The 26,219-nt window shown below is 38.4% G+C and overlaps 1 protein-coding gene across 2 annotated transcripts in view; it reads left to right on the top strand.

Moving 5' to 3' along the window:
• Positions 1–17,952, top strand: part of LOC110443124 (dipeptidyl peptidase 9-like) — a 47,269-nt gene extending 29,317 nt beyond the window's left edge. For both annotated transcript variants that reach the window (XM_021487126.1, XM_021487127.1), the window contains exons 13-19: positions 1,067–1,244; positions 2,109–2,220; positions 3,809–3,911; positions 4,572–4,621; positions 7,401–7,543; positions 10,687–10,798; positions 16,713–17,952. In XM_021487126.1, coding sequence (XP_021342801.1) covers positions 1,067–1,244; positions 2,109–2,220; positions 3,809–3,911; positions 4,572–4,621; positions 7,401–7,543; positions 10,687–10,798; positions 16,713–16,805 — 791 coding nt within the window. In that variant the 3' untranslated portion in view covers positions 16,806–17,952. The remainder of the gene's footprint in view (positions 1–1,066; positions 1,245–2,108; positions 2,221–3,808; positions 3,912–4,571; positions 4,622–7,400; positions 7,544–10,686; positions 10,799–16,712) is intronic.
• Positions 17,953–26,219: the final 8,267 nt, after the last annotated feature.

Genomic DNA, 26,219 nt, shown 5'->3' with positions numbered 1-26,219 from the left:
ATTGTACTGTATTCAAAATACATGTATCACTATATATATCATCACACAATATAACATGGCAGCCCTAATAGATAGAAACTTGGTTAATTTTTTAACCCAGCATCACCAGATGGAGGGCTGTTCAAATTGCATTCCATGTGGTCTGTTGTCCATCATTTACTAATTTTTGTTATCGCTGTTTCTCAAGAAGTACTGGAAAGATCTTTCTTGAACCACTTATAAAAAAGATCACAGTGGCAAAGTGATTGGAATCAATGTGTTGGCAAAAAATTACACTCTAATTAACCTGGAATTGTGTATGACATCCTAGCTACAGAGAGAGGCGCCAAGACGAGGTTGTCCTTGCCGGTCTCCGGATAGGTCAATCATACATTACCCATTGCTATTTATTGTAATGTGAAGACCAGCCTCAATGCATAGCGTGTCAGGAACCATTTACAGTAAAACACTTGTTATAAGATTGTGTCAACCAACTGGAAAATATTTTCTAAAATGATATTACACGTATTAAATCTCTTTTCAAAATAATAAGTATCTCTACAATTTTAAACATTCTGAAAGCTGTTGGTCTTTTTAATAAACAACGAGTCTCCATGGCCATTTCCAAATATTCAAGTTGATGTTGTCTTTTACCTTTAAGTTTGTTTGATGTTGTTTTTTTTTGCATTTGTTTTTGTTGACCATTCGTCGGCCCTAATGACCTATCCTGTGTTGATGGGCCGTTAAGAATGTAATAATAATAATTATATTAACTTAAATTCTGTATGAAGCTTAATTAAGCAGAAAAAATATATGACTTCCAGAAATAAGTTATCTCTTGTTACATTTGTATGATGAATACAGTGCTAACACTGATTGATAGAATAAAATGCTTAAATCAAAAACTAAATTAAGTTATTGAAAGCCCTCTTACGATAAGTAAGGAGGTTGTACCCAGAGCTCCTCAACTCTGGCAGACCCCTATTGGCGCTGAGGGATAACAAAAAAATAATTAAAATTGTTATGGTTGCTAAAAGAAAAAGTTCAGTACAAGTTGATCAGGCAGTCAGTCTTTATTATTTTTCAGCCTGCCCCGAGTATCACCCCCCAGACCTGTTCAGCTACACTAGTGTTTGTGGACGGACGATGCATGGCCTATACTATAAACCTCACGACTTCCAGCCCGGTGTGAAGTACCCGACGGTACTGATGGTATACGGAGGCCCACAGGTCCAGCAGGTCACCAACTCATTCAAGGGTCTCAGGTACGTTTGACATCAAAGACGATGTCCAACAAGATTGCAGGGGCCTGTCTCGTGTATCCCGTTCAACCGGTTTGTCTGCTTTTAAATGTAACATTTTCGATATTAAATCCTGGTGGTCCTGCAAGTGTACATGTATATGCAGGCCTTGTGCAAGGCTTTGTCAAGGCTCGTCTGAAAGCAGCATTCAGATTACAAGGTTCAACCTAATTTTTAAACGAACAACTCTGGTTCAACAGATTCCATCGTGTTTAGATTGCCATAAACGAATGCAACCTTGGTGTCCAAGAAGTGCTTATAATGCTAAACACTTGGTGTAATAGGTTCATTGTATCATATATCATAGTAATAAAACATATTTATCTGGTGTCCACAAAACTTAAAGTCAATGCCTGAAGGCGACAAAAAGATGAGTCATAATAAAATGTTAAGTTAGAATTTTTAAAAATTCAGTTGAACCTCTACAGCAGAACAAAACAAAATAAATTATAATTGGAGACACTTGGGGTTTAATTCCCTGGTCATACCGGAAAAGGCAGGTTTCACCTGAGAGAGTACATTGTTTTTTTTATAGTTTTCCTTTTTTACCCCACATTTAAGACCTCCAACATACCTCCACCTAAGCATAGAAAGTGCTTGATATGCAAAATGTTTGATAAAAAGTTATAAAATAATGTTTGATTTAATAAAAGAAAGATATATGATTGCATGCTTTTTTTAAAGAATCTAATTTTGATAGGTAAACTACATGTTCAGATTAATTAAAATATATATATATTTAAATTCTGGTTTGGAACAAATAAAACGAGATTGGTTGTAAAGTAAAATTGCAAAACTTTTGAATGATAATTGTATCTGTTTACACAGGTTCCTAAGACATCACACACTGGCCTCACAGGGTTACGCTGTGGTCGTGATTGATGGTCGGGGCTCCAGTCATCGAGGTCTGGACTTTGAGGCCCATATAAAGAAAAGATTGGTAAGAATGTTTCAATCTTGTGAAACAAAATCTTGAACGGTGAAGATGAGTTGATCTTGTTTCTCGTTATTATCCCCCACTTTCACCGAAACGGAGGATATTAATTTGGGTCTGTCCATCTGTCTGTCTGTCTGTCTGTCTGTCTGTTTGTCTGTCTGTCTGCTTTCACGCTTCGTTTCTGTTACCATAACTGCAATAAATATTTATCGATTTTCTTCAAACTTGTTCACAGGGTTAAGTGCCTTAAGGGCTCGGCCAAGTTTGATGACCACTTTGTTCTGGCTGTTTGAATAACGAAAAACGTCACTATCTGCCTCGTTTCATTTCCATGCGACAACTACAACAAATGTTAACCAATTTTCTTCAAACATGGTCACAGGGTTAAATGCCTTAAAGGCTTGGCCAAGTTCGATGACCACTTTCAGCGTACGCCATTTAGCAGAGTTCTGGCCGGGTAAATAAACGTATAGGAGTTACTGTAAACTGTGAAAACTTTCTCCCAGTGAAACTTTCGCTCTACGCCGATAAACTCCCTATTCGCCTAATGTTAATTTCTCACCTCACATGTAAATGTGATGCCTTTGTTCATTATATTGTTGAATATTATTTGCTGGTTTGGAAAATTCGCCCTCATTGCATCCTCAATAACCAGGGGTTATGATCACTTTCATTCTCTGGACCCCTGGAATATGTCATAGCAAAATTGAAGGCTCAGTATGCAGCACATTGTGCATGAGACGAAAAAACTAACAGGTAGTTTGATCCTTTGATGTACATCAAAAGAATCTTTTGGTCGTGTAACAGTAAAAAATTAAAGGCTTTGAAGTTAGGCGTCGCTCCTCTGTAATTTTCAAAGAACAAGTATCAGCCTAGATATTGGTCAGGTTTTTTTACCCGACACCTATCAAATAGCTAGCTGTATGCCTTCAATTTTGCTAAGACATAGTCTAGGGGTGCAGAGAGCGAAAGTGAGCATAACCCCTGGATATCAAGGATGCCCTCATTGTGGTGGGTAAAAAAGAAGAATATTAAACTGCAGTGAAAGTTTCCCGGTATACAGTATTCAAATATCTAGAATTATTTATATCTACTTAAATTTTGTCAGTCATCCTCTCATTCTTCATTTCCTTAACCAAATTAAAACTGTAATTGAATTAAAATAGCAAAATAGTAAATCAAGACAAGCAACGTTACTGTTTATGTTAGCAATGTTACTGTTTATGTTACCAATGTTTCTGTTTATGTTACCAAGGTTACTGTTTATGTTAATAAGGTTACTGTTTATGTTACCAATGTTTCTGTTTATGTTACCAAGGTTACTGTTTATGTTACCAATGCTACTGTTTATGTTACTAAGGTTACTGTTTATTTAACTAAGGTTACTGTTTATGTTACCAATGTTTCTGTTTCTGTTACCAATGTTACTGTTTATGTTACCAAGGTTACTGTTTATGTTACCAAGGTTACTGTTTATGTTACCAAGGCTACTGTTTATGTTACCAAGGTTACTGTTTATGTTACCAAGGTTACTGTTAATGTTACCAAGGTTACTGTTTATGTTACCAAGGCTACTGTTTATGTTACCAAGGGTACGGTGGAGATTGAGGACCAGGTAGAGGGACTACAGTGGCTCGCCTCACAGGTCGACTTTATAGACATGGACCGCGTAGCCATTCATGGCTGGTCCTACGGTACGTGAACAGGAATTCTTCTAACATGTAACACGATTCAGTAATGGAACCTGTATTTTTTTTAAATAAGATTCATCAGTTTGGAAATATTTGATATCAAAGTTTAACTTTCTACACAAACAATGTATGTATTAAACGTGTCGCAACGTTTTAAGACACTCAGTCATAGCCTAACAAAGGAACCAGTCGGGTTTGAAACGTTGCAACACGTTTAATACGTACATTGTTTGTGTAGAAAGTAAAACTTTGATATCGCACTTCTAAATTGTTTAGTTGGAGGCTAAACATTTTGCAGTAAACATACTAATATATATTTCTGGATATATGATTCTGCAGATTGATAAATAATCTGCCAAAACAATTTTCATATGGTAACATACAGAAGAATCATTCAGATTTATACATGTATATGATCTACTGAATAATTTCATCTGCAAACAAACAAATGTTTATAGATTATCAATAGTCTACTGAACAGTTTTTATCTGCAAACACACACACAAGTTTTACAGTATATAATCTCCTGAACAATTTTCATCTGTAAATATATACCTGTGATCTGCTGAACAATTTTCATCTGTAAACACTAACAAGTTACATGTATGTATATCAACTACATGTGAATTGTTGGTTTTCATTCCGTGTGACAATATGTTTTAGGTGGATATCTATCCCTCCTGGGGTTAGCACAGCGGCCAGATGTATTCAAGGTAACTCCCTTAATTAGTATCACTTCTATTTTCCTATTGGTGTTTTTCAAAATTGAGCAAATGAAAATCTACCCAGTCATACTTCATTTTCTTCCTATTATTATTAGCTCACCTGGCACGAAGTGCCAAGTGAGTTTATGCCGTGGCGCGGCGTCCGTCGTCCGTCCGTCCGTCGTCTGTCCGTCGTCCGGCGTCAATATTTTACTTTAAACGACTTCTTCTTAATAACCGAAAGGCCTAGGGTGTCAATATTTGGCCAGAAGCAAACTTGGATGAAGGGCTACAAACTTTGTTCAAATAAATCACCTTCACCTATTTTCAAGGTCACAGGGGTCAAATGTCATAAAATCTTCAAACGACTTCTTCTCAATAACCAAAAGGCCCAGGGTACTGATATTGGGCCTGTAGCATGCTGGGATGAAGACTATCAAGTTTGTTCAACTGAATGCCCTTGACCAACTTTCAAGGTCACAGGGGTCAAATGTCATAAAATCTTCAAACGACTTCTTCTCAATAACCAAAAGCTCACCTGGCACGAAGTGCCAAGTGAGTTTATGCCGTGGCGCGGCGTCCGTCGGCCGTCCGTCCGTCGTCTGTCCGTCGTCCGGCGGCAATATTTTACTTTAAACGACTTCTTCTTAAAAACCGAAAGGCCTAGGGTGTCAATATTTGGCCAGAAGCAAACTTGGATGAAGGGCTTCAAACTTTGTTCAAATAAATCACCTCCACCTATTTTCAAGGTCACAGGGGTCAAATGTCATAAAATCTTCAAACGACTTCTTCTCAATAACCAAAAGCTCACCTGGCACGAAGTGCCAAGTGAGTTTATGCCGTGGCGCGGCGCCCGTCGTCCGTCCGTCCGTCGTCTGTCCGTCGTCCGGCGGCAATATTTTACTTTAAACGACTTCTTCTTAATAACCGAAAGACCTAGGGTGTCAATATTTGGCCAGACGCAAACTTGGATGAAGGGCTACAAACTTTGTTCAAATAAATCACCTCCACCTATTTTCAAGGTCACAGGGGTCAAATGTCGGAAAATCTTCAAGCGACTTCTTTTCAATAAGCAAAAGGGCCAGGGTACTGAAATTGGGCCTGTAGCGTGCTGGGATGAAGGATTACCATGTTAGTTCAAATGAATGACCTTGACCAACTTTCAAAGGTCAAAGGGGTCAAATGTCATAAAATCTTCAAACGACTTCTTCTCAATAACCAAAAGCTCACCTGGCACGAAGTGCCAAGTGAGTTTATGCCGTGGCGCGGCGTCCGTCGGCCGTCCGTCCGTCGTCTGTCCGTCGTCCGGCGTAAATATTTTCCTTTAAACGACTTCTTCTTAATAACCGAAAGACCTAGGGTGTCAATATTTGGCCAGACGCAAACTTGGATGAAGGGCTACAAACTTTGTTCAAATAAAGCACCTTCACCTATTTTCAAGGTCACAGGGGTCAAATGTCATAAAATCTTCAAACGACTTCTTCTCAATAACCAAAAGGGCCAGGGTACTGAAATTGTGCCTGTAGCATGCTGGGATGAAGACTATCAAGTTTGTTCAACTGAATGACCTTGACCAACTTTCAAAGGTCAAAGGGGTCAAATGTCATAAAATCTTCAAACGTCTTCTTCTCAATAACCAAAAGGCCCAGGGTACTGATATTGGGCCTGTAGAATGCTGGGATGAAGGGCTACCAAGTTTGTTTAAATGAATGACATTGACCCACTTTCAAGGTCACTGGGGTCAGATGTCTTAAAATCTACAAACAACTTCTTCTCAATAACCAAAAGGCCCAGGGTACTGATATTGGGCCTGTAGCATGCTGGGATGAAGACTATCAAGTTTGTTCAACTGAATGACCTTGACCAACTTTCAAAGGTCAAAGGGGTCAAATGTCATAAAATCTTCAAACGACTTCTTCTCAATAACCAAAAGGGCCAGGGTACTGAAATTGTGCCTGTAGCATGCTGGGATGAAGGGTTACCATGTTAGTTCAAATGAATGCCCTTGATCCACTTTCAACCTAATGTCCTTGTTCGACAATCAAGGTCAGAGGCGTCATATGTTTAAATCTTTTGATAGGTTCTTATGAAATCTTAAGATTACAAGTGGTAGATTAATAACAGGTGAGCGATGCAGGCCCATTGGGCCTCTTGTTTATTAGATGCATTAGATAGTAAAGGTCAAACAAAACTAGAACACCTTGTTTACAAATCAGATAAAGAATACAAAAGAAAACATTGATAGCTAAAAAAAGGTGTTTAAGCAATGAATGTTATAGCAAATGTTGTCATGGTCCTATAACACACATTGCTATTGATGATAAACTTACATAAAGCCCTGAGGTTTATTGAGTTTGTCAGCAATAGCAATGTAAGTTATAGGACCATTACAATATTTGCTAAAATATTCATTGTTTATAGTTACATTTTGATGAGTGAGTAGTTATGCTTTATTTAGTTATTTCTAATAGTTTTGGAACAGCAAATCAAGTGTTGACAACAATGAAATTGATGACGTCACAATATTTGTATTTGTATTGTTTAACAGCCCTGTAAAAAAAGACATTCACGAAAATAAACACATCAAACCAAAACTTAATAGCTTAAAATATGTAAAGGATTAAAGAAATACGTCAATATCAAACATTACATTAGCAAATGTTATTATAGTCTAATAACAACATTTGTCTTCGCAATACTTTGCAATGAAAGGATGCAGAGTAAATGTAAATATAGCTTTAAATTTTATGATAAAGATTCTCGACATAAATCAGAATCTCTGTGGCAGGTTGCTATAGCGGGAGCCCCGGTAGTTGACTGGAAATTGTACGACACAGGATACACAGAGAGATACTTAGACATCCCAAAGAACAATGTGACTGGCTACCAGAAAGGGGCAGTGCTGCACTACATACCAAACTTCCCAGACGAGTAAGTTATGGTTTACTGTTTTACAATGACGTTAATTCTCTGTCTTACAGGCTATTCTGAAAATATGCTATTTAAGTCGATTTTCTGCTTTAAGGATTCCGGCACCACTGCCAAAAACTGTAACTTAGGGGTGAAACAACCGGTTTGACTGTTTATAAATGTAACAATTGCGGATGTAAATCCTGGCAGACCTGCAAATGTTTATGCAGGCCTTGCAAGGCTTTGTCAAGGCTTTGTCAAGGCTCGCCTGAAAGTAGCATCAGATTACTAGGTCCGACCTTATTTAATAAACGAACAACAGTGGTCCGACCGGTTTGACCGTTTAAATGAAAACGGCCTTAGTATTTGAAGCTTGTACACTTGTATACTCTGAAACAAAAGATGTGTGGTCACTGATAATTTATATCTGGTATTTACATACTCATATTTTTGTTCTAAAGTCATTATTATTATAATATCAAAGTTTTACTTTATACACAAACAATGAAGGTATCCAATGTATCCAACGTTTCAAGGCTGACTGGTCCCTATATGTCAAGGCTGACTGGTCCCTATATGTCAAGGCTGACTGGTCCCTATATGTCAAGGCTGACTGGTCCCTATATGTCAAGGCTGACTGGTCCCTACATGTCAACGCTGACTGGTCCCTATATATGTCAAGGCTGACTGGACCCTATATGTCAAGGCTGACTGATCCCTACGTGTCAAGGCTGACTGGTCCCTATATGTCAAGGCCGACTGGTCCCTATATGTCAAGGCCGACTGGTCCCTATATGTCAAGCTGGACAAATGGACCAGTTGATTGTGAAACATTGCGTTTTATACGTACATTGTTTGTGTATAAAGTAACACTTCAATATTACATATTACCAAACTGATAAATATTATTGAGGTAATTAATATTGTCCTCTGTTAAATATAATGTAATTTCATGATTAAGTGGTACATCTGCTTTGGTTTCAAACATTATCAACAAAAGGAATCATTAGGCCCTCAACAGAATGCAATAAAAAATCCATGTTATATCAGAAATTAGGGGCCACATTGCTCATATGGGTGCGCATTAGTCTTTCGACTACAAGATTGAAGGTTTGATATCCACATGTGTACAGGTATGGTTGTGTTTCAGTAGGACATTTTACCATTTTCACTTGCACAGAGTGGAGTACAATATGTTTTTGGTTGGGAATTACAGTTTCTTTGTTGTAGTATTCAAGTGGTAACACAAACGAGACACTGGAAAATACAGACCCATAACAAGCAGAACACCATCACAACCTCCAGCACACACATACACACTGACATAAACACTCACAGGGTAATTGGGTAAGATACATTTGTATGAGGCAGATCTTGTACTCTCCTGAATGTGTTGAATAAGGTAGCAGTATACAGTAGAGGGTTGTGGCCATGGGTGATATTTTTGTTAAATGCTAACCCCTGTATAATGATATGTAAAAAAAATATAAAAATAAAACTGTACTAAAATTGGTATAAGCATGATGAAGTAGGCTATGTGAGCTTCACATTTGTAAAAAAGATAGAAGATTTTTTTGGTTCGAGAATAAAATTTTGGCCATAATCCGAAAGGGTGCGTACACATGAAAAGCTAGCTTTACAGGAGGTAAAATTTTGACAACAGCACACGACGCAAAATTGCAAAAAAACAAGTTTTTCAACTTTACTGGGACCCAGCTAATTCTGCAACCAGGTAGGTAATCTTTAATTTCAGACAGAGCTTAGGAAAAAAATCACTAGTTGCGAGGGTCAAATTTTGGGTTAAAAATAGCAATTTTTGGCATTTTTTGGTAATTTTTTATGTGGTAACCATGGTTTTCACACAAGTGACATACATAGAAAAAAGAGGTTTATACACTTCTCAGTACTTTATATGTATTGTAAATGTAATGCAGTTTACAAATATATATACATGTATACATGTGTTGTGGAGGGTAAATCCGCTGTGTTTACGTTTCCTCGACATGTGCCTTGTTTATCAGAGTCGGGCCATTTCTACTGTATACTGCTACCTAAGAGTTAGTTAAGTAATGGACTCTTAACCCTTTCACCCCTGGGCAACTTTAGTCGACTCTGCCATATATTTATCTGGATGAGTCCATTGTGGTCCACAGTGGTGAAAGGGTTAACAGTCAATCAACACAAAAGAGGTAATTAGGGCAAAATAAAAATCAATTTTGTCTAAATATTAAACTTGTTACTAACACACTTCTTATAGAATAATTACAAAAGTCAAATTTGATATAAAACTGACCTTGATAATTCAAGAGCTCAAGTTTATTTCGTGTGTACTTAACAATATATATTCTCTCAAGCGTTATCCTTAATACAAATCACATAAATAAGTAAAGGTTTCATAACATTTTTTGTTATTTTCTATGAAAATACGAGAATGGAATAGTTTCGCGCAGAAATCTGCCTCAAATGAAAACAAAGATGTATACAACATCAAACAGTCAATACACACATACTCTCACTTGTAGACAGCAGCACGTTTCTCAATTATAACTGTATTTGGCTGTAAAACTAGACACACAAATCATTTTCAAATTATAAAGACACAAGGTTTACCGAGTGTCATTACAGTTTGATAAATGAACTAGTAAAAGCTCAATAAACATGATGATTAGCCATCACAAGTTTGGGGACATTTTCCTCCAATAACATTCAAATATTTTATCCCAAAAAATAAACGTTTTTGGATTACACTTTTTATTTCCAACTGGTGAAACAGTTGACATGAACTATAAAGTCACAATAGAAGATGACATCACAAAGCATTGCTCAATATAATTAGTCGTTGACTGTAAAAATCTGAATCTGTCAAGACAGGCTTGTTTATATGAAATCATGAAATGCATGCTTTTGGTATTATGTTGCACATTTGTTACTGTTATATACAACATTTGATATAGCGCCCTATCTAGCTAACATAAGCCACTCTAAAGTGCTTTAAAGTACATAGATTTACAATTAATACAATTGGCATATACAATTTTGAGGAATTCGCAGGAGCTACCTTATCAGGTGCTAACTACTAGTCCTATGTCACCTGGCTAATATCTCCCTATGTATGTATGCCTGGGTGTGTGCTGGAGATGTAATGAATTCTTGTTTCCTTGCAGAGAAAATCGATTGCTGGTGGTACACGGACTGATAGATGAAAATGTTCACTTTCAGCACACGAGTACACTTATCAACGCCTTAGTAAAGGCATGCAAACCTTATAGTCTCCAGGTAAGTGTTTACTTACAGTGAAGGCTCAATGTTTATAGGTAACCTAACACATGATACATGTGATTGTTGCTAATAAATAACTTTTAACATTATTTGGCAAAAAATAATGTCCAGATTATCAGGCTACCCCTCATCTATATTAACACATTGCAAAGTCTGACTTATTTTTAAATCTTAAGGAAGAGATCAGTTAAATATTGATTATTATAGAGAATGGGCTGATTTGGTAGAGTAAAACTAACTACTCTCCACTAGTTCCACTCCTGTTGTTAGTAAGGGTACTCACCACTAACTCCACTCATGTGGCACTAGTACTCACCACTAACTCAACTCTTTCATTTACACCTTTCTTGTTGCAGTACACACCACTTACTCCAGTCTTGTCCCAGTACTCACCACTAACACCACTCATTATTCACCACTAACACCACTTTTGTCCCAGTACCCACCACTAACACCACTCTTATCCCAGTACCCACCACTAACACCACTCTTGTTCCAGTACCCTACACTAACACCACTCTTGTCCCAGTACCCACCACCACCACCACTCTTGTCCCAGTACCATCCACTAACACCACATTTGTCCCAGTACCCACCACTAACACCACTCCTGTCCCAGTACCCACCACTAACACCACTCTTGTCCCAGTACCCCCCACTAACACTACTTTTGTCCCAGTACCCACCACTTACACCACTATTGTCCCAGTACTCACCACTAACACCACTCTTATCCCAGTACTCAACACTAACACCACTCTTGTCCCAGTACCCACCACTAACACCACTCTTGTCCCAGTACTCCCCACTAACCCCACTCTTGTCCCAGTACCCCCCACTATCACTACTTTTGTCCCAGTACCCACCACTTACACGACTATTGTCCCAGTACTCACCACTAACGCCACTTTTCTCTCAGTACCTACCACTAACACCACTCTTGTCCCAGTACCCACTACTAACACTACTTTTGTCCCAGTACCCACCACTTACACCACTATTGTCCCAGTACTCACCACTAACACCACTCTGGTCCCAGTACTCAACACTAACACCACTGTTGTTCCAGTACCCACCACTTACACCACTTTTGTCCCTGTACCCACCACTAACAACACTCTTGTCCCAGTACCTACCACTAACACCACTCTTGTCCCAGTAACCCCCACTAACACTGCTTTGCCCCAGTGCCCTCCACTTACACCATTATTGTCCCAGTACCAACCACTTACACCACTCTTGTCCCAGCAATCACCACTTACACCACTTTTGTCCCAGTACCCACCACTTAAACCACTATTGTCACAGTACTCACCACTTACTCCACTTTTGTCCCAGTACCCACCACTAACACCACATTTGTCCCATTACCAACAACTAACACCACTCTTTCCCGAGTACCCACCACTAACACCACTCTTGTTCCAGTACTCACCACTAACACCACTTTTGTCCAAATACCTACCACTTACACCACTCTTGTCCCATTACCAACCACTAACACCACTTTTGTCCCAGTACTCACCACTAACACCACTCTTGTCCCAGTACCAACCACCAACACCACTCTTGTCCCAGTACCATCCACTAATACCACATTTGTCCCAGTACCCACCACTAACACCACTTTTGTCCCAGAGTTCACCACTTACACCACTCTTGTCCCAGCAATCACCACTTACACCACTCTTGTCCCATTACCAACCACTAACACCACTTTTGTCCCAGTACTCACCACTAACACCACTATTGTCCCAGTACTCACCACTAACACCACTTTTGTTCCAGTACCTACCACGTACACCACTCTTGTCCCAGTACCCACCACCAACACCACTCTTGTCCCAGTAACCCACACTAACACTACTTTTGTCCCAGTACCCACCACTTACACCACTTTTGTCCCAGTACCCACCACTAACACCACTCTTGTCCCAGTACCCACCACTTAAACCACTGTTGTCACAGTACTCACCACTAACACCACTTTTGTCCCAGTACCCACCACTAACACCACTCTTGTCCCATTACCAACCACTAACACCACTCTTTCCCGGGTACCCACCACTAACACGACTCTTGTTCCAGTACTCACCACTTACACCACTTTTGTCCCAGTACCCACCACTTACACCACTATTGTCACAGTACTCACCACTAACACCACTCTTGTCCCAGTACCCACCACTAACACCACTCTTGTCCCAGTACTCACCACTAACACCACTCTGGTTCCAGTACTCAGCACTAACACCACTCTTGTCCCAGTACCCACCCCTTACACCACTTTTGTCCCTGTACCCACCACTAACAACACTCTTGTCCCAGTACCCACCACTAACACACCACTCTTGTCCCAGTACCCACTACTAACACCACTCTTGTCCCAGTACTCACCACTAACGCCACTTTTCTCTCAGTACCTACCACTTACACCACTCTTGTCCCAGTATTCACCACTAACACCACATTTGTCCCAGTACCCACCACTAACACCACTCTTGTCCCAGTATTCACCACTAACACCACTTTTGTCCCAGTACCTACCACTAACACCACTCTTGTCCCAGTAACCCCCACTAACACTACTTTGCCCCAGTGCCCACCACTTACACCATTATTGTCCCAGTACCAACCACTTACACCACTCTTGTCCCAGCAATCACCACTTACACCACTTTTGTCCCAGTACCCACCACTTAAACCACTATTGTCACAGTACTCACCACTTACTCCACTTTTGTCCCAGTACCCACCACTAACACCACATTTGTCCCATTACCAACAACTAACACCACTCTTTCCCGAGTACCCACCACTAACACCACTCTTGTTCCAGTACTCACCACTAACACCACTTTTGTCCAAATACCTACCACTTACACCACTCTTGTCCCATTACCAACCACTAACACCACTTTTGTCCCAGTACTCACCACTAACACCACTCTTGTCCCAGTACCAACCACCAACACCACTCTTGTCCCAGTACCATCCACTAATACCACATTTGTCCCAGTACCCACCACTAACACCACTTTTGTCCCAGAGTTCACCACTTACACCACTCTTGTCCCAGCAATCACCACTTACACCACTCTTGTCCCATTACCAACCACTAACACCACTTTTGTCCCAGTACTCACCACTAACACCACTATTGTCCCAGTACTCACCACTAACACCACTTTTGTCCCAGTACCCACCACTTACACCACTCTTGTCCCAGTACCCACCACTAACACACCACTCTTGTCCCAGTACCCACTACTAACACCACTCTTGTCCCAGTACTCACCACTTACCTCACTCTTGTCCCAGTACCCACCACTTACACCACTCTTGTCCCAGTACCCACCACTGACACACCACTCTTGTGCCAGTACCCACTTCTAACACCAATTTTGTCCCAGTACCCACCACTAACACCACTCTTTCCCCAGTACCCACCTCTAACACACCACTCTTGTGCCAGTACCCACTACTAACACCACTCTTGTCCCAGTACTCACCATTAACACCAATATTGTCCCAGTACCCACCACTAACACCACTCTTGTCCCAGTTCCCACCACTAACACCACCTTTGTCTCAGTACTCACCATTAACACCACTATTGTCCCAGTACCCACCACTAACACCACTCTTGTCCCAGTTCCCACCACTAACACCACCTTTGTCTCAGTACTCACCATTAACACCACTATTGTCCCAGTACCCACCACTAACACCACTCTTGTCCCAGTACCCACCATTAGCACCACTCTTGTCCCAGTACCCACCAATTACACCACTTTTGTCCCAGTACCGACCACTGACACCACTCTTGTCCCAGTACCCACCACTAACACCACTCTTGTCCCAGTGCCAAAAGCTTGCAACACTTTATTTTAATTTCTTGTGTGTGTAAACTACTTGATCAATTATAACTTTTATGAGATCTATTTTTAGGTCACCTGAGCTTTGCTCAAGTGACCTATTCTAATCGCTTTTCGTCCGTCGTGCGTCGTGCTAAACTTTTACACTTCTTCTCAAGAACCAGTGGATGGATTTTTTTCAAACTTGGTCAGAATCATCCTTGGTAGATGAGGCTTCAAAATTGTAAAATTGGGATTCCTACCCCGACCCCTGGGGCCAGGGCGGGGCCCCAAAGGGAAAATTAACCAATATTTCAAAAATCTTCTTCTTCAGACTCAGAGGTACTACACTCATTTTCTCTGCGTGGAAAGAAAGATCATCAGATGCTTTACTTAAATTGTAAATTTCAGGACCCCCGAGCTATCCATACTCCCTTGGGGAGGGGGTAAAGTTTACTATAGTTTATAAAGGGGAAATAACACTTGTGGGTATATTTTGACAACTTTCTGTAGGAAATTATTTTTACTTGGTGAGAATTATCTTTGGAGGTAGATAGTTTTAAATTGTAAAATTGAGATTCCTACCTCGACCCCTGGGGCCAGTGCGGGGCCCCAAAGGGAAAATTAACCAATATTTCAAAAATCTTCTTCTTCAGACTCAGAGGTACTACACTCATTTTCTCTGCGTGGAAAGAAAGATCATCAGATGCTTTACTTAAATTGTAAATTTCAGGACCCCCGAGCTATCCGTTCTCCCTTGGGGAGGGGGTAAAGTTTACTATAGTTTATATAGGGAAATAACACTTTTGAGTATATTTAGACAACTTCATGTAGGAAATTATTTTTACTTGGTGAGAATTATCCTTGGAGGAAGATGGTTTTAAATTGTAAAATTGAGATTCCTACCCCGACCCCTGGGGCCAGGGCGGGGCCCGAAAGGGAAAATTAACCAATATTTCAAAAATCTTCTTCTACAGACTCAGAGGTACTACAGTGATTTTCTGTACGTGGTAAAGAAAGATCATCGGATGCTTTACTTAAATTGTAAATTTCAGGACCCCCAGGCTATCCGTTCTCCCTTGGGGAGGGGGTAAAGTTTACTATAGTTTATATAGGGAAATAACACTTTGGGGTATATTGTGACAACTTTCTGTATGAAATTATTTTTACTTGGTGAGAGTTATCCTTGGAGGAAGATGGTTTCAAATTGTAAAATTGAGATTCCTACCCCGACCCCTGGGGCCAGGGCTGGGCCCCAAAGGGAGAATTAACCAATATTTCCAAATTTTTCACTTCCCGACTCAGAGGAACTACATTCATTTTCTCTGCATGGAAAGAAAATCATCAGGGGCTTTATTTAAATTGTGAATTTCAGGACCCCCCGAGCTAACCGTTCCCCTTTAGGGAGGGGGTAACGTTTAATATAGTTTATATAGGGAAATAACACTTTTCGGTATATATTTTATCCATTTTCAGCAGAAAATTACTCAAACTTAATCAGAATCATCTTGGGTGAATGAGAGTATTACTTTGTAAAATTGGGATTCCTGCCCCATCTCCAGGGGCTAGGGCGGGGCCCCAAAGGGAACATTTACCAATATTTTCAAATTCTTATCCATTGATGACATGACAGGTATTGTATTTCACTTAGTTAACATGCTGATTTCCACATCACATCTAAACAACAAAATAAAGCTACCAGTACCTATGATATAACTCAGGTGACCGCTAAGGCCCTTGGGCCTCTTGTTGTGGTAATCCAATCACTTTGACTCCACATCTGCAACATGACACCAAACATTCATCAAAGAACACAACATGTCTCCATGTATTCTGAATGTAAACCTGAAAAATAACACTTCCTTATTTATGAAATCATTAAAGTTTTCTCTATTAACACTTTCACCACTGTAGACCATAATGGACTCATCGATATCAATGCATGGTAGAATCTACTAAAGTTGCACTGGGGTGAAAGGGTTAAATATAGGTTAAACAGACTCTGCTTCCATACAATGAATTGGAGTTTTACTGTATTGTTATTTTGTTTACAGGTGTACCCAAATGAGCGACATGGAATCCGTAACCACGAGGCTGCTGAACACTACAAAACAATGATCCTGAGTTTCCTACAGAATCATTTATAGCGCCATCATTACAGAGTTTCTCTGAATATAAAACTTAATTTTCTGTACAATACAGTACATTGGAATCTCTTAACCCTTTCACTCTATGTAACTTTAGTAGACTCTACCATGCATTGATATGGATGAGTCCATTATGGTCTACAGTGGTGAAAAGGTTAAGGCCAGATATTGGGTTTCTAAACAAACCAGTGTGCAAATTTACCGCCCTTAATCCATGGCTAGGATAAATTTTGAAAGGCTAGTATAAAATACAGATGCTTGGAGTGGTTTTAATTGTAAAATTATAGAATACAGACACTGGGTCAGTGGTGAATGTTTTATTATTTCTCACTCTGACAATGTCCATTATGACATGCTACATGAATTGTCACTCTAAGGATGTTCTTTTTACTGAATCATGTGTGGTGAAATTAAAGGGAAGGGGGTGCTCTGTCAGAAAATCTTAAGTTGTCAACATAAGCCTGCTAATAAGTCCTTAGTGGGTTTTTCGAACTGCAGTACCAGCACTCGGACACAAATTTGTTTAAAAATTCAGATTTTACCATTATACTTTGATTAACACCATATTGATACAATTTCTGTTCACTTTCGTGAAAAATTTAATAAATTCCATGCTAAGTAATTTTGATAAATTAAAAGAAAAATAACTTTAACTTAGATTTCTACTCAAATTAAAATTATTTCATGCTCTTAAGGCAATTGTGGGATCTTAAGCAATCCAATAAGATTGAAATGAAAATAAGGTAATAAATTTATTTCAGACTTGAAATGAATTCAATAAAAAAATAAGCAGTTTAAAAAATGAATTTTCAGCTATCTTAATTTAAGGCTCAATTGTATTACAATTCAAATATGACACAAAAATAACGTTGCTCATCTTGAAGTCATTTTCACATCTTTTGTACACAAAATGTTTATAAAAAGAACTTGACATGTGTTGCTGTATATATCTTTTTCATAATATTATACTAGAGGAGGAGAAAGAGGGAGACAGTTGTGTGGATTTTGATTATTTTTATTTTCCGTTGCTTTCGTTAATACCACATCCATTGATTCCTTGTCTGATGTATTTGTATGTTGTATTTACATATTGATAGAAATTATTTGTTGATGAAATTAAAATAGATGTGTTATGAATTACTCAATACATACTTTTAATATTGCAATTTGTTTTACTGAACACACTGTAAGAATATTTATTAATACAGACGGAATCACAAAACCTATTTACAATAGGTGCGTTTTCAGTTCTCAAAATCAGATCATTTCGGTAAACAATCATTAAAATAGTAAAATATTTGCGAATTTATGCTATGACACCACTTGACATGTAAAAGTGGATGAATTGCAGAAAATCTTCACTACAGAACGCTTTAGATGAAATATGAAATGTGTGAATGTTTAAGTTATAAAGCTTTACCATACTCTGTAGTAGTTCATATAGCAAAACCAGTAAATGTTTCTGTGTGATATTTCTATGATTCATAGGATGTGTTATCTGTCAAGGTCATCTGAGACAATCATGTGTCTGATGAAGGTGACCGAGTACTGTACTAGTCATAAAAACATCGGTGTGACAGCACTATAAAGTTGGCATCAGATCCATGCTATCACAAGGAGGCAAATATGCCAACATACCTGTCCCCGGCACACACGCAAGCAAGTACGCATACAAAACACACATAGAGGCATGTCCTTGAATGACTTAGCTGTTAATAAGACGTTAAACAAGATATGACTTACTAACCATAAAAACATCTCACCTAAACATCACACCTAAACACACTAACTTTGAGAAAATGTTCAGAAACTTTCCCATATTTACAAAGTTTTACGATTCTGGGACTCCTAGGCTACATTTGTGTATCCCGGTTAAAACGGTACGTGTGACGCAGAAATATTCCACGATAAAAAAAAACCACTTGGACCATTCTTTAAGCAGAGCAAAAATTGCACAGTTTCGGAGAATAAGAACAATGTTTCAAGGATAGTATGTCCTTCTTTTACGCGCAAACTAACAATATAGTCAGCATTTTAGTTTCGGTCAGGTACGTCTAGACCCCTCAATCTACACATGCCAAATTTTCCTGAGGTCAGCCTCGGTTCAGATCTGTACCTGTTGTTTCCTCACAGGTTCAACCGGTTAAACCGTTTCAACCGGATACACGATTGTACCCTATGTTACAAAGTTTTATGATAGCAAGACTAGAACTTCTGATGTAAAACTACTGTGGAAGTGGGACGTTTCATGCAGTTTGCTGATTTTGTTTACTAAATTGGTACAAAAACACTGGAATATAACACACTATAAAAGATATATCAGCAGGATTTTCACTTTTACATTAATATGTGATCAGGCAATTGAGATAGATTTGGTTTTTGAATCTTATGTGATGTTGACTCAAATGTTGAGATAGAAATATAGCTTTAAAAGCCTTACATGTGTATCACTCATCATATCATTTTTGACATAAAACTGTCTTACTAAACTTTCAGTTTTTCAAATTAGGTGTTATTTTTGAATAAGGAAAATACAGTCCAGGCTAGTTAATTCAACTACCTGGACTGCTGGCTAAATATTGTTGGGTTGGAATTTGGCCCAAGCAAACAGGCTATATACTTTATACTAAGAAATAGTTGCCTTCACTGGTAGAGTCTGTATATGCCGAGCGGTATCTTCACCCTTCAAATGTCATCTTTTTATTAGTCCCCCACCGGTTCCAAAAGGTTTGCACTAGGTTCCATCCATCGTTCCGTCCAATAAGTTTGTCCGGGACATATTTTCTATACTATTTCACCTGGAGTAACCAGATATGGTGTACAAGAACATCTTGGGATGGCATAGTGCAGAGTGCAAGAATTAGGTCACTGTGACCAATGACTTGACCTTTGACATTGATTTTTGAAAAAGTTGTCTGGCATATCTTCTGTACTATTTTACTGGAGACCTGGGATGGCGTAGTGCAGAGTGCAAGAAGAAGGTCACTGTCCTACACCCCTGGGCATGAAAGTGTCTTATAATACCATACGCTTAAAACTAGAACCGTGTTGTGATGTACAATCTCAACGTTCTGCTTTAAAAGGCCACTAGACTAGAACAGTTGAAGAGCTTTTGATTAAATTAGAATATCCAGCACCCCTTGGCCAATGGAATGAAATTTTGTTGAAGTGGAGACACGGATGGGTCCGACAGTGGAAATCAGGGTAAATTATGGAAAGAATACCCCCTCCCCCTAATAGCAGAGAAAATCCTGGAATTTGAGAGCAGTAGGCAATTTTCAGCATTTTTTAGTCAATATCCAAATTAACATTCTATGTCAAATTAATGATATGAAGTTGTGTCTTCCTTAAAAGAATTTTGATTCAACATTTTTTCCAAAAGTTATTGCCCTTTGTTCATTTCAGTATTTTATTTTTGTCTGGAAATCTCCTCCTACATTTTTCAACAGATCTCTTTGAAACTTAGTATACTTTATAATCATGATATGAAATTATGTCTCCTTCAAAGGAATTTTCATTTGACGATTTTTGCAAAAGTTATTGCCCTTTGTTTATTTCAGTATTTGATTTTTTTTCCGAAGATTTTCTCATACATTTTTTATAGTATATCAGCTAACCACTCTTTGAATGATGCAGATCTTATTTCAATGTAAGAAAGTATATAACACTATATGGCATTGGACGGGCGTATTTTGTTCTGCCCCGCGGTACTCTTGTTTTAATTTCTTTTGATGGTGTTGTTAATGCTAAATGGTTTCAGGGATGATGTTCAACCAAACTTGATTTGTTTGAGGATTATCCTGCTGTTAACAGTAGACCTTCAAGCCAGCATGATTTTTGAAATCTGACATTGCTACCACTTGTAGTCAGAAACTAATGTACTTATTAGTGACAGTCCTGATGCAGACTATATTCTGTAAACCAAAGTCTTCAGTAATTACTTTACCTTACCACATCGATATGGACCCATATCTGCCCAGTATGAGCCTCATCTGTTTTACTTACAGTTCAACATTTCAAAAATATCACGCCTCTGTTACAGCCAACTGCTGTTATTCACCCCAAAAAATTGATGATGTACTAAAATATTTTCACTATGTAGTATATGATTAAAAGTGATGAGATGACCCATATCCTTTCCTGTATTAGCCTTTGACCCATATTTCATATCGCTCTTGCGACCAAATGTGGAGGTCTTGGGTTGATAGGGAGTAGGATACTGTAGAACATGACACGTTCGTTGTGTATAAACTTTCGTTGTTTGCGCTGGACTGAATGTAAAACGAGTTAACTCCCTTGTGTTGTGAACTGACCACGAAAGTTAATATATATTTCGTCTAAGTGGCTAACCACGAAAATTAATACATTTCGTTGAATGGGCTTACCACGAAAGTTTGTACCCACAAAAAAATTTGAAAACTCCAAACCAGGAAATAAAATACACACAAACATTTCATGTTATACACTATGGGAATGGCCATCATTTTACCCTATACAATGTATTGACATGAATGGTTTTGTAATAATGTGATGAATATATTGCCCAATCCAAAACGCTTTAGTAACTGACAGATTGAAGGATGTATAACTACCAAATCAATATGATGGAGAATCCAAATGATTGGATGCTCCCTGTTTAAATCATAACATGAATTGTAATCGATAGGAAATTTTCAACTCATTCACCACCAAAAATTTCATAATGAACTATTCCATCCTTTGAACTGGAAGAGTTCAAATGTGTCTTCAGGGTAGAATGAGTTAATATCAATTTGTATGCTGTTTATTCATGTTGAGATGCTGACATGAACATTGATATATTGTTGACATGTTGTAGAGTTAATAATGGAATCAGTATGTAAGCTGCATTGTACAAGTAAGTTGTTGTCAACTTAAGCTACAAAGTTTAACTGTTGTCAGATATTGGAGATTGGACAGAAACTGTGTGAATTTTTAGTATGTTTGCATACTTTCAGATTTTTTTGTGATATTAATGATGTTAAAATCATTGAAATATATTCAGGATTTTTGCCAAATACTTGCTTATCTGTAATAACAGCTTCAAGGTTTTTCTCCTAATATGAAATTAAGATTGATTTTCTTTGTGTTGATACCGGCTATAATGATTTGATTTGGCGTGAACAGGGCTCGTATTCATGAAGCCGTTCTCATGCTTAAGCATGAATTCTGTGGTGAAATTAACTTTCTTGCAAGTCGTTTAAATGATGTCAAAAGTCAAATGTAAGCATTGAAAACAGTTTTAGGCTTTAAGTCTCATATTTTTCAAATCATTGAAAAAATTAAGATTTTATTTATTAATTTATAATGGGAATAAGAAATTTGGCTTGAGCACAAAATGCATACTTGAACATGAGAATGGTTTCATGAATACGGGCCCTGGACATTGATGGGTCGAAAGTTTACCAAAATTCATGTTCTTATAGCCAGTGTAGACACAAAAACCCACATATTTAATCTCAGTTTTAACATTTTCATGTCTCGAATGAAACATTATATGTTTGATGATTCTTCAGATACATGTCAAGTTGTAGTAAATGACACCGTGAACTTAGACATTTCCCCCTTACGAATATCGCATAGACTCTGTCCAGTCCTATGGCTCGGGCAATCTACGAATATCGCATACAGACTCTGTCCAGTCGTATGGCTCGGCCAATCCTGGCGTGTGTGATTTGTTCATTGACTGACATTTTTCCCCTTACGAATATCACATACAGACTCTGTCCAGTCCTATGGCTCAGCCAATCCTGGCGTGTGTGATTTGTTCATTGACTGACATATCACATACAGACTCTGTCCAGTCCTATGGCTCGGCCAATCCTGGCGTGTGTGATTTGTTCATTGACTGACATTTTCCCCCTGACGAATATCGCATACAGACTCTGTCCAGTCCTATGGCTCGACCAATCCTGGCGTGTGTGATTTGTTCATCGACGAGGCGTAATATCTGAATAGTCTATCAAAATCCTGTAACCAACATTTTTATATGACAAAATATAGATATCAATTGGTTTAGTGATCAGCAGTTTTTCAGGATAATAACGGAATAGCTATTATTATGATTATTGGATTCTGAACGGCCAATCAACACAAAAGGTCATTAGGGCCAATAAAAAGTAGATCAAACATGTTAAAGGGAATCACATCAAACTTAACGGAATAGTTTATTGTCGCTGCTAAAACTGTAACTGCCTGGATATGTGTATTGTTATAGCTGTTGATAGGACGTTAAACAACACCAAACCAAACAGATCACATTGTGACTGTGTATCTAACAAAGTTCGCTCTACTGCATCGTGAACTCCTGTATTATTACGTATGATATTGCTGATCTTCTGAAACCATGAAATGAATAAACAAATAATCTGATTAAGAGTTTTGCTTGTGATTTATAGCTCACCATAGTGTTCGTCAATTCTCATGAAAGGCAATTGATGACACTTTTGCAGACTTTCAGGACATTCAAATATAAGAGTCTGATATATTAATTCCCTATGAAGTTTTGACTGGTGAACATTATTGTGTTGTCTAAATTATTGATTATATGCCAAACTGTGGTCTCTGTATTTATCCATCCCCCTCTCTTTCTCTGGTATAAACCACAACATTTGACTATTATTACTCTTTGACAGAAGGGGAGTGGAGACACAATGTCCTAGATAAGTGATGTATCTTTGATGTCTTCGTCGATTATAACATATAAACCAAGAAGGTATACAGAGTTCACACTGGTAGTAAGTAAAAATCCAGGAAAAATTGCAAACTTCAGAATTTATTTGAGCAACATCGACATGTTTTGACTCGGAGGAGAGTCTAGGTCTCAATAACTTAAGAGGCCTAGGGTTATGATATTTTGCAGGTAGCATGTTGGATAAAGGGCTACTAAGTTTGCCGAAATGAATGACCTTGACATATTTTCAAGGTCACAGGGTCAAATATGTTAAAAATTGGAGAGAAAAAAAAATCTGAGTAACCAAAAGGCCTAGGATAATGATATCTGTCCACTAACATGCTGGGATGGAAGGCTATAAACTCTGTTTAACTTAATGTCCTTGTTTGACTTTCAAGGTCACATACATCATATGTTTAAATGTTTTAATAGATTCTTATGAATCAAACACCGATATTTAGTCTGTAGCTGTATTTTAGTCCCCCTTAAGATTACAAGGCTTAGTTTGAGATTAATACCAGTGATTCAGGCCCATTTGGCCTTTTGTTATATTCGACAAATAAGCAGAAGATACATCACATCACTTATCTAGGAAGTTGTGTCTTCCCCCCCAATGAGATAAATTGTTTTCTCAGAGAAAACAAGCATCATGCACCGGTCCGTCCTGTGCCTTATTGTGCCATACATATGGCTAAGCAGCAGAAACCTACACAGATATTTGATTTACCGTTCAACTTAGATTTGACACACAAACAACCAAACAAATGTACACAGTCGGAAAAGAAACTGACCGCATCTACAACTGGATAGGACTCAAGTCCTGCAACTCTTACCAGAGTATCTGAAGGGAATGTAGCCGTGTTCCGTACTCTCAGAAAACTACATCAAACGGACAATAATGGAACATCACCACAACTACTTCCTAAAGTGTTTAGAGCAGGGCACCCTGCCCAAGACCCTCCGCACCAGTATTAAACTGCAGTTGCTGGACTCAAATGCAACCTTCTTGCTCAAGTGGGAAAGAGCCAATTTTGCCTGTGGATGTGAACTGGTTTCTTAGCTCAGGGGTTACTGGAAGGACAGTGTTTCTTCTGTTCAAGACAAAATAGAATCGGCAACTGAACTATTGGATCTCAGAAGCCAAGAAACAAGATAATAATCAACTCATTGCTGGTGTAGTAGCCTCAATAGAAAGTGAGTATGGCAAGCAGTCACCAATGATACAATAATTACAACTACTCACAGCGTGCACCCAACTATGCCATTCTCTTCACAGACAATCTAGAACCAACGTTTCTTCAGGGAGAAGCGATCAAACCCCTTGTTTGGTGGTGCTTCATTGTCGACATATTAACATATGAACTTTCTCAATCGAGGACCTACACGTGCCTTCAAGGAAAGTCTAAACCTATTTCTTCCCACTATCAAATTCACACATGAGGCACATCAAAACCAAACAAACTTTCTGGATACTCCGACAACACTGTACATCAAACATACTGATGCTCGCTTATACCTGCACTACAAATCCTGTCACCCGATACACAAAATTCAGAACATATATATGGTTCTATTTATCATAATCACCACTTTTTTTAATTATCATTATTATAATTATAATTATCACAGCTATATTATGTATTTTATAACTGTTAATCAATCCATATAATGTAAACCTTTGGGTAAGTGAGCTTATGCCATGGTGCGGCATCCTTCGTCTGTCCGGTGTCAACTTTTCAGTAACCAAAAGGCCTAGGATGATGAAATTTGGCAAATAGCATGCTGGGATAAAGGACTGCAAAGTATGTTCAAATGAATGACTTTCACCTATTTTCAAGGTCACAGTAGTCAAATATGTAAAAATATTTTAACAAGTTCTTCTGAATAACCAAGAGGCCTAGGGTGATGATATTTGTCCAGTACCATGCTAGGATGAAGGGCTACCAAATTTGTTCAAATGAATGACCTTGACTTAAATTCAATGTCAAAGGTGTCAATATGTCCCAAAACCTTTATACAATTTATCCTGAATAACCAAATAGGCTAGGGTGATTATATTCGGCCAGTAACATGCTAGGATGAAGGGCTACCAAGTTTGTTCAAATAAATGACCTTGACATATATCCAAGGTTACAGGGTTCAAAACATTTTAAAAACTTCTGAATAACCAAGAGGCCTAGGGTAATGATATTTGGTCAGTAACATGCTGCAATGAAGGGCTACCAAGTTTGTTCAAATGAATGACCTTCATCCATTTTCAAGGTCACAGGGGTCAAATATGTTAAAATATTATAAGGAGTTATTCTGAAAAACAAAGAGGCCAAGGGTATTGATATTTGGCCAGTAACATGCTGGCAAACAGGGCTACCAAGTTTGTTCAAATGAATGACTCTGATCTATATTCAAGGTCACAGGGATAAAATATGTTAAAAACTATAAACAACTTCTTCTTTATAACCAAAAGGACCAGAGTGATGATATTTGGCCTTAGTGGCACTATATTGTAGGCCTAGGCTAGCTATCAGGTAACATTTCGGACACCTGATTTTAAATGCTATAGTTACAGTTATGTGCCAAACGAGTTCGATGACATGCTATTTTTATTATACATTTCATTCATTTTGACAAATAACGATGAACAGGTAGGACGAGGTTCCGTTTCAAAGTTTTGAAAAATTATTTTCCATCTTGATGCCGGAAGAGTAATCCTACGAATCTGTTCT

The sequence above is a fragment of the Mizuhopecten yessoensis genome, unplaced genomic scaffold (genome assembly GCF_002113885.1).
Source record: "Mizuhopecten yessoensis strain PY_sf001 unplaced genomic scaffold, ASM211388v2 scaffold716327, whole genome shotgun sequence".
Taxonomy (NCBI): domain Eukaryota; kingdom Metazoa; phylum Mollusca; class Bivalvia; order Pectinida; family Pectinidae; genus Mizuhopecten; species Mizuhopecten yessoensis.
The sequence above is the reverse complement of the archived record's forward strand: the minus strand, read 5'-3'. Positions and strand labels throughout refer to the sequence as shown.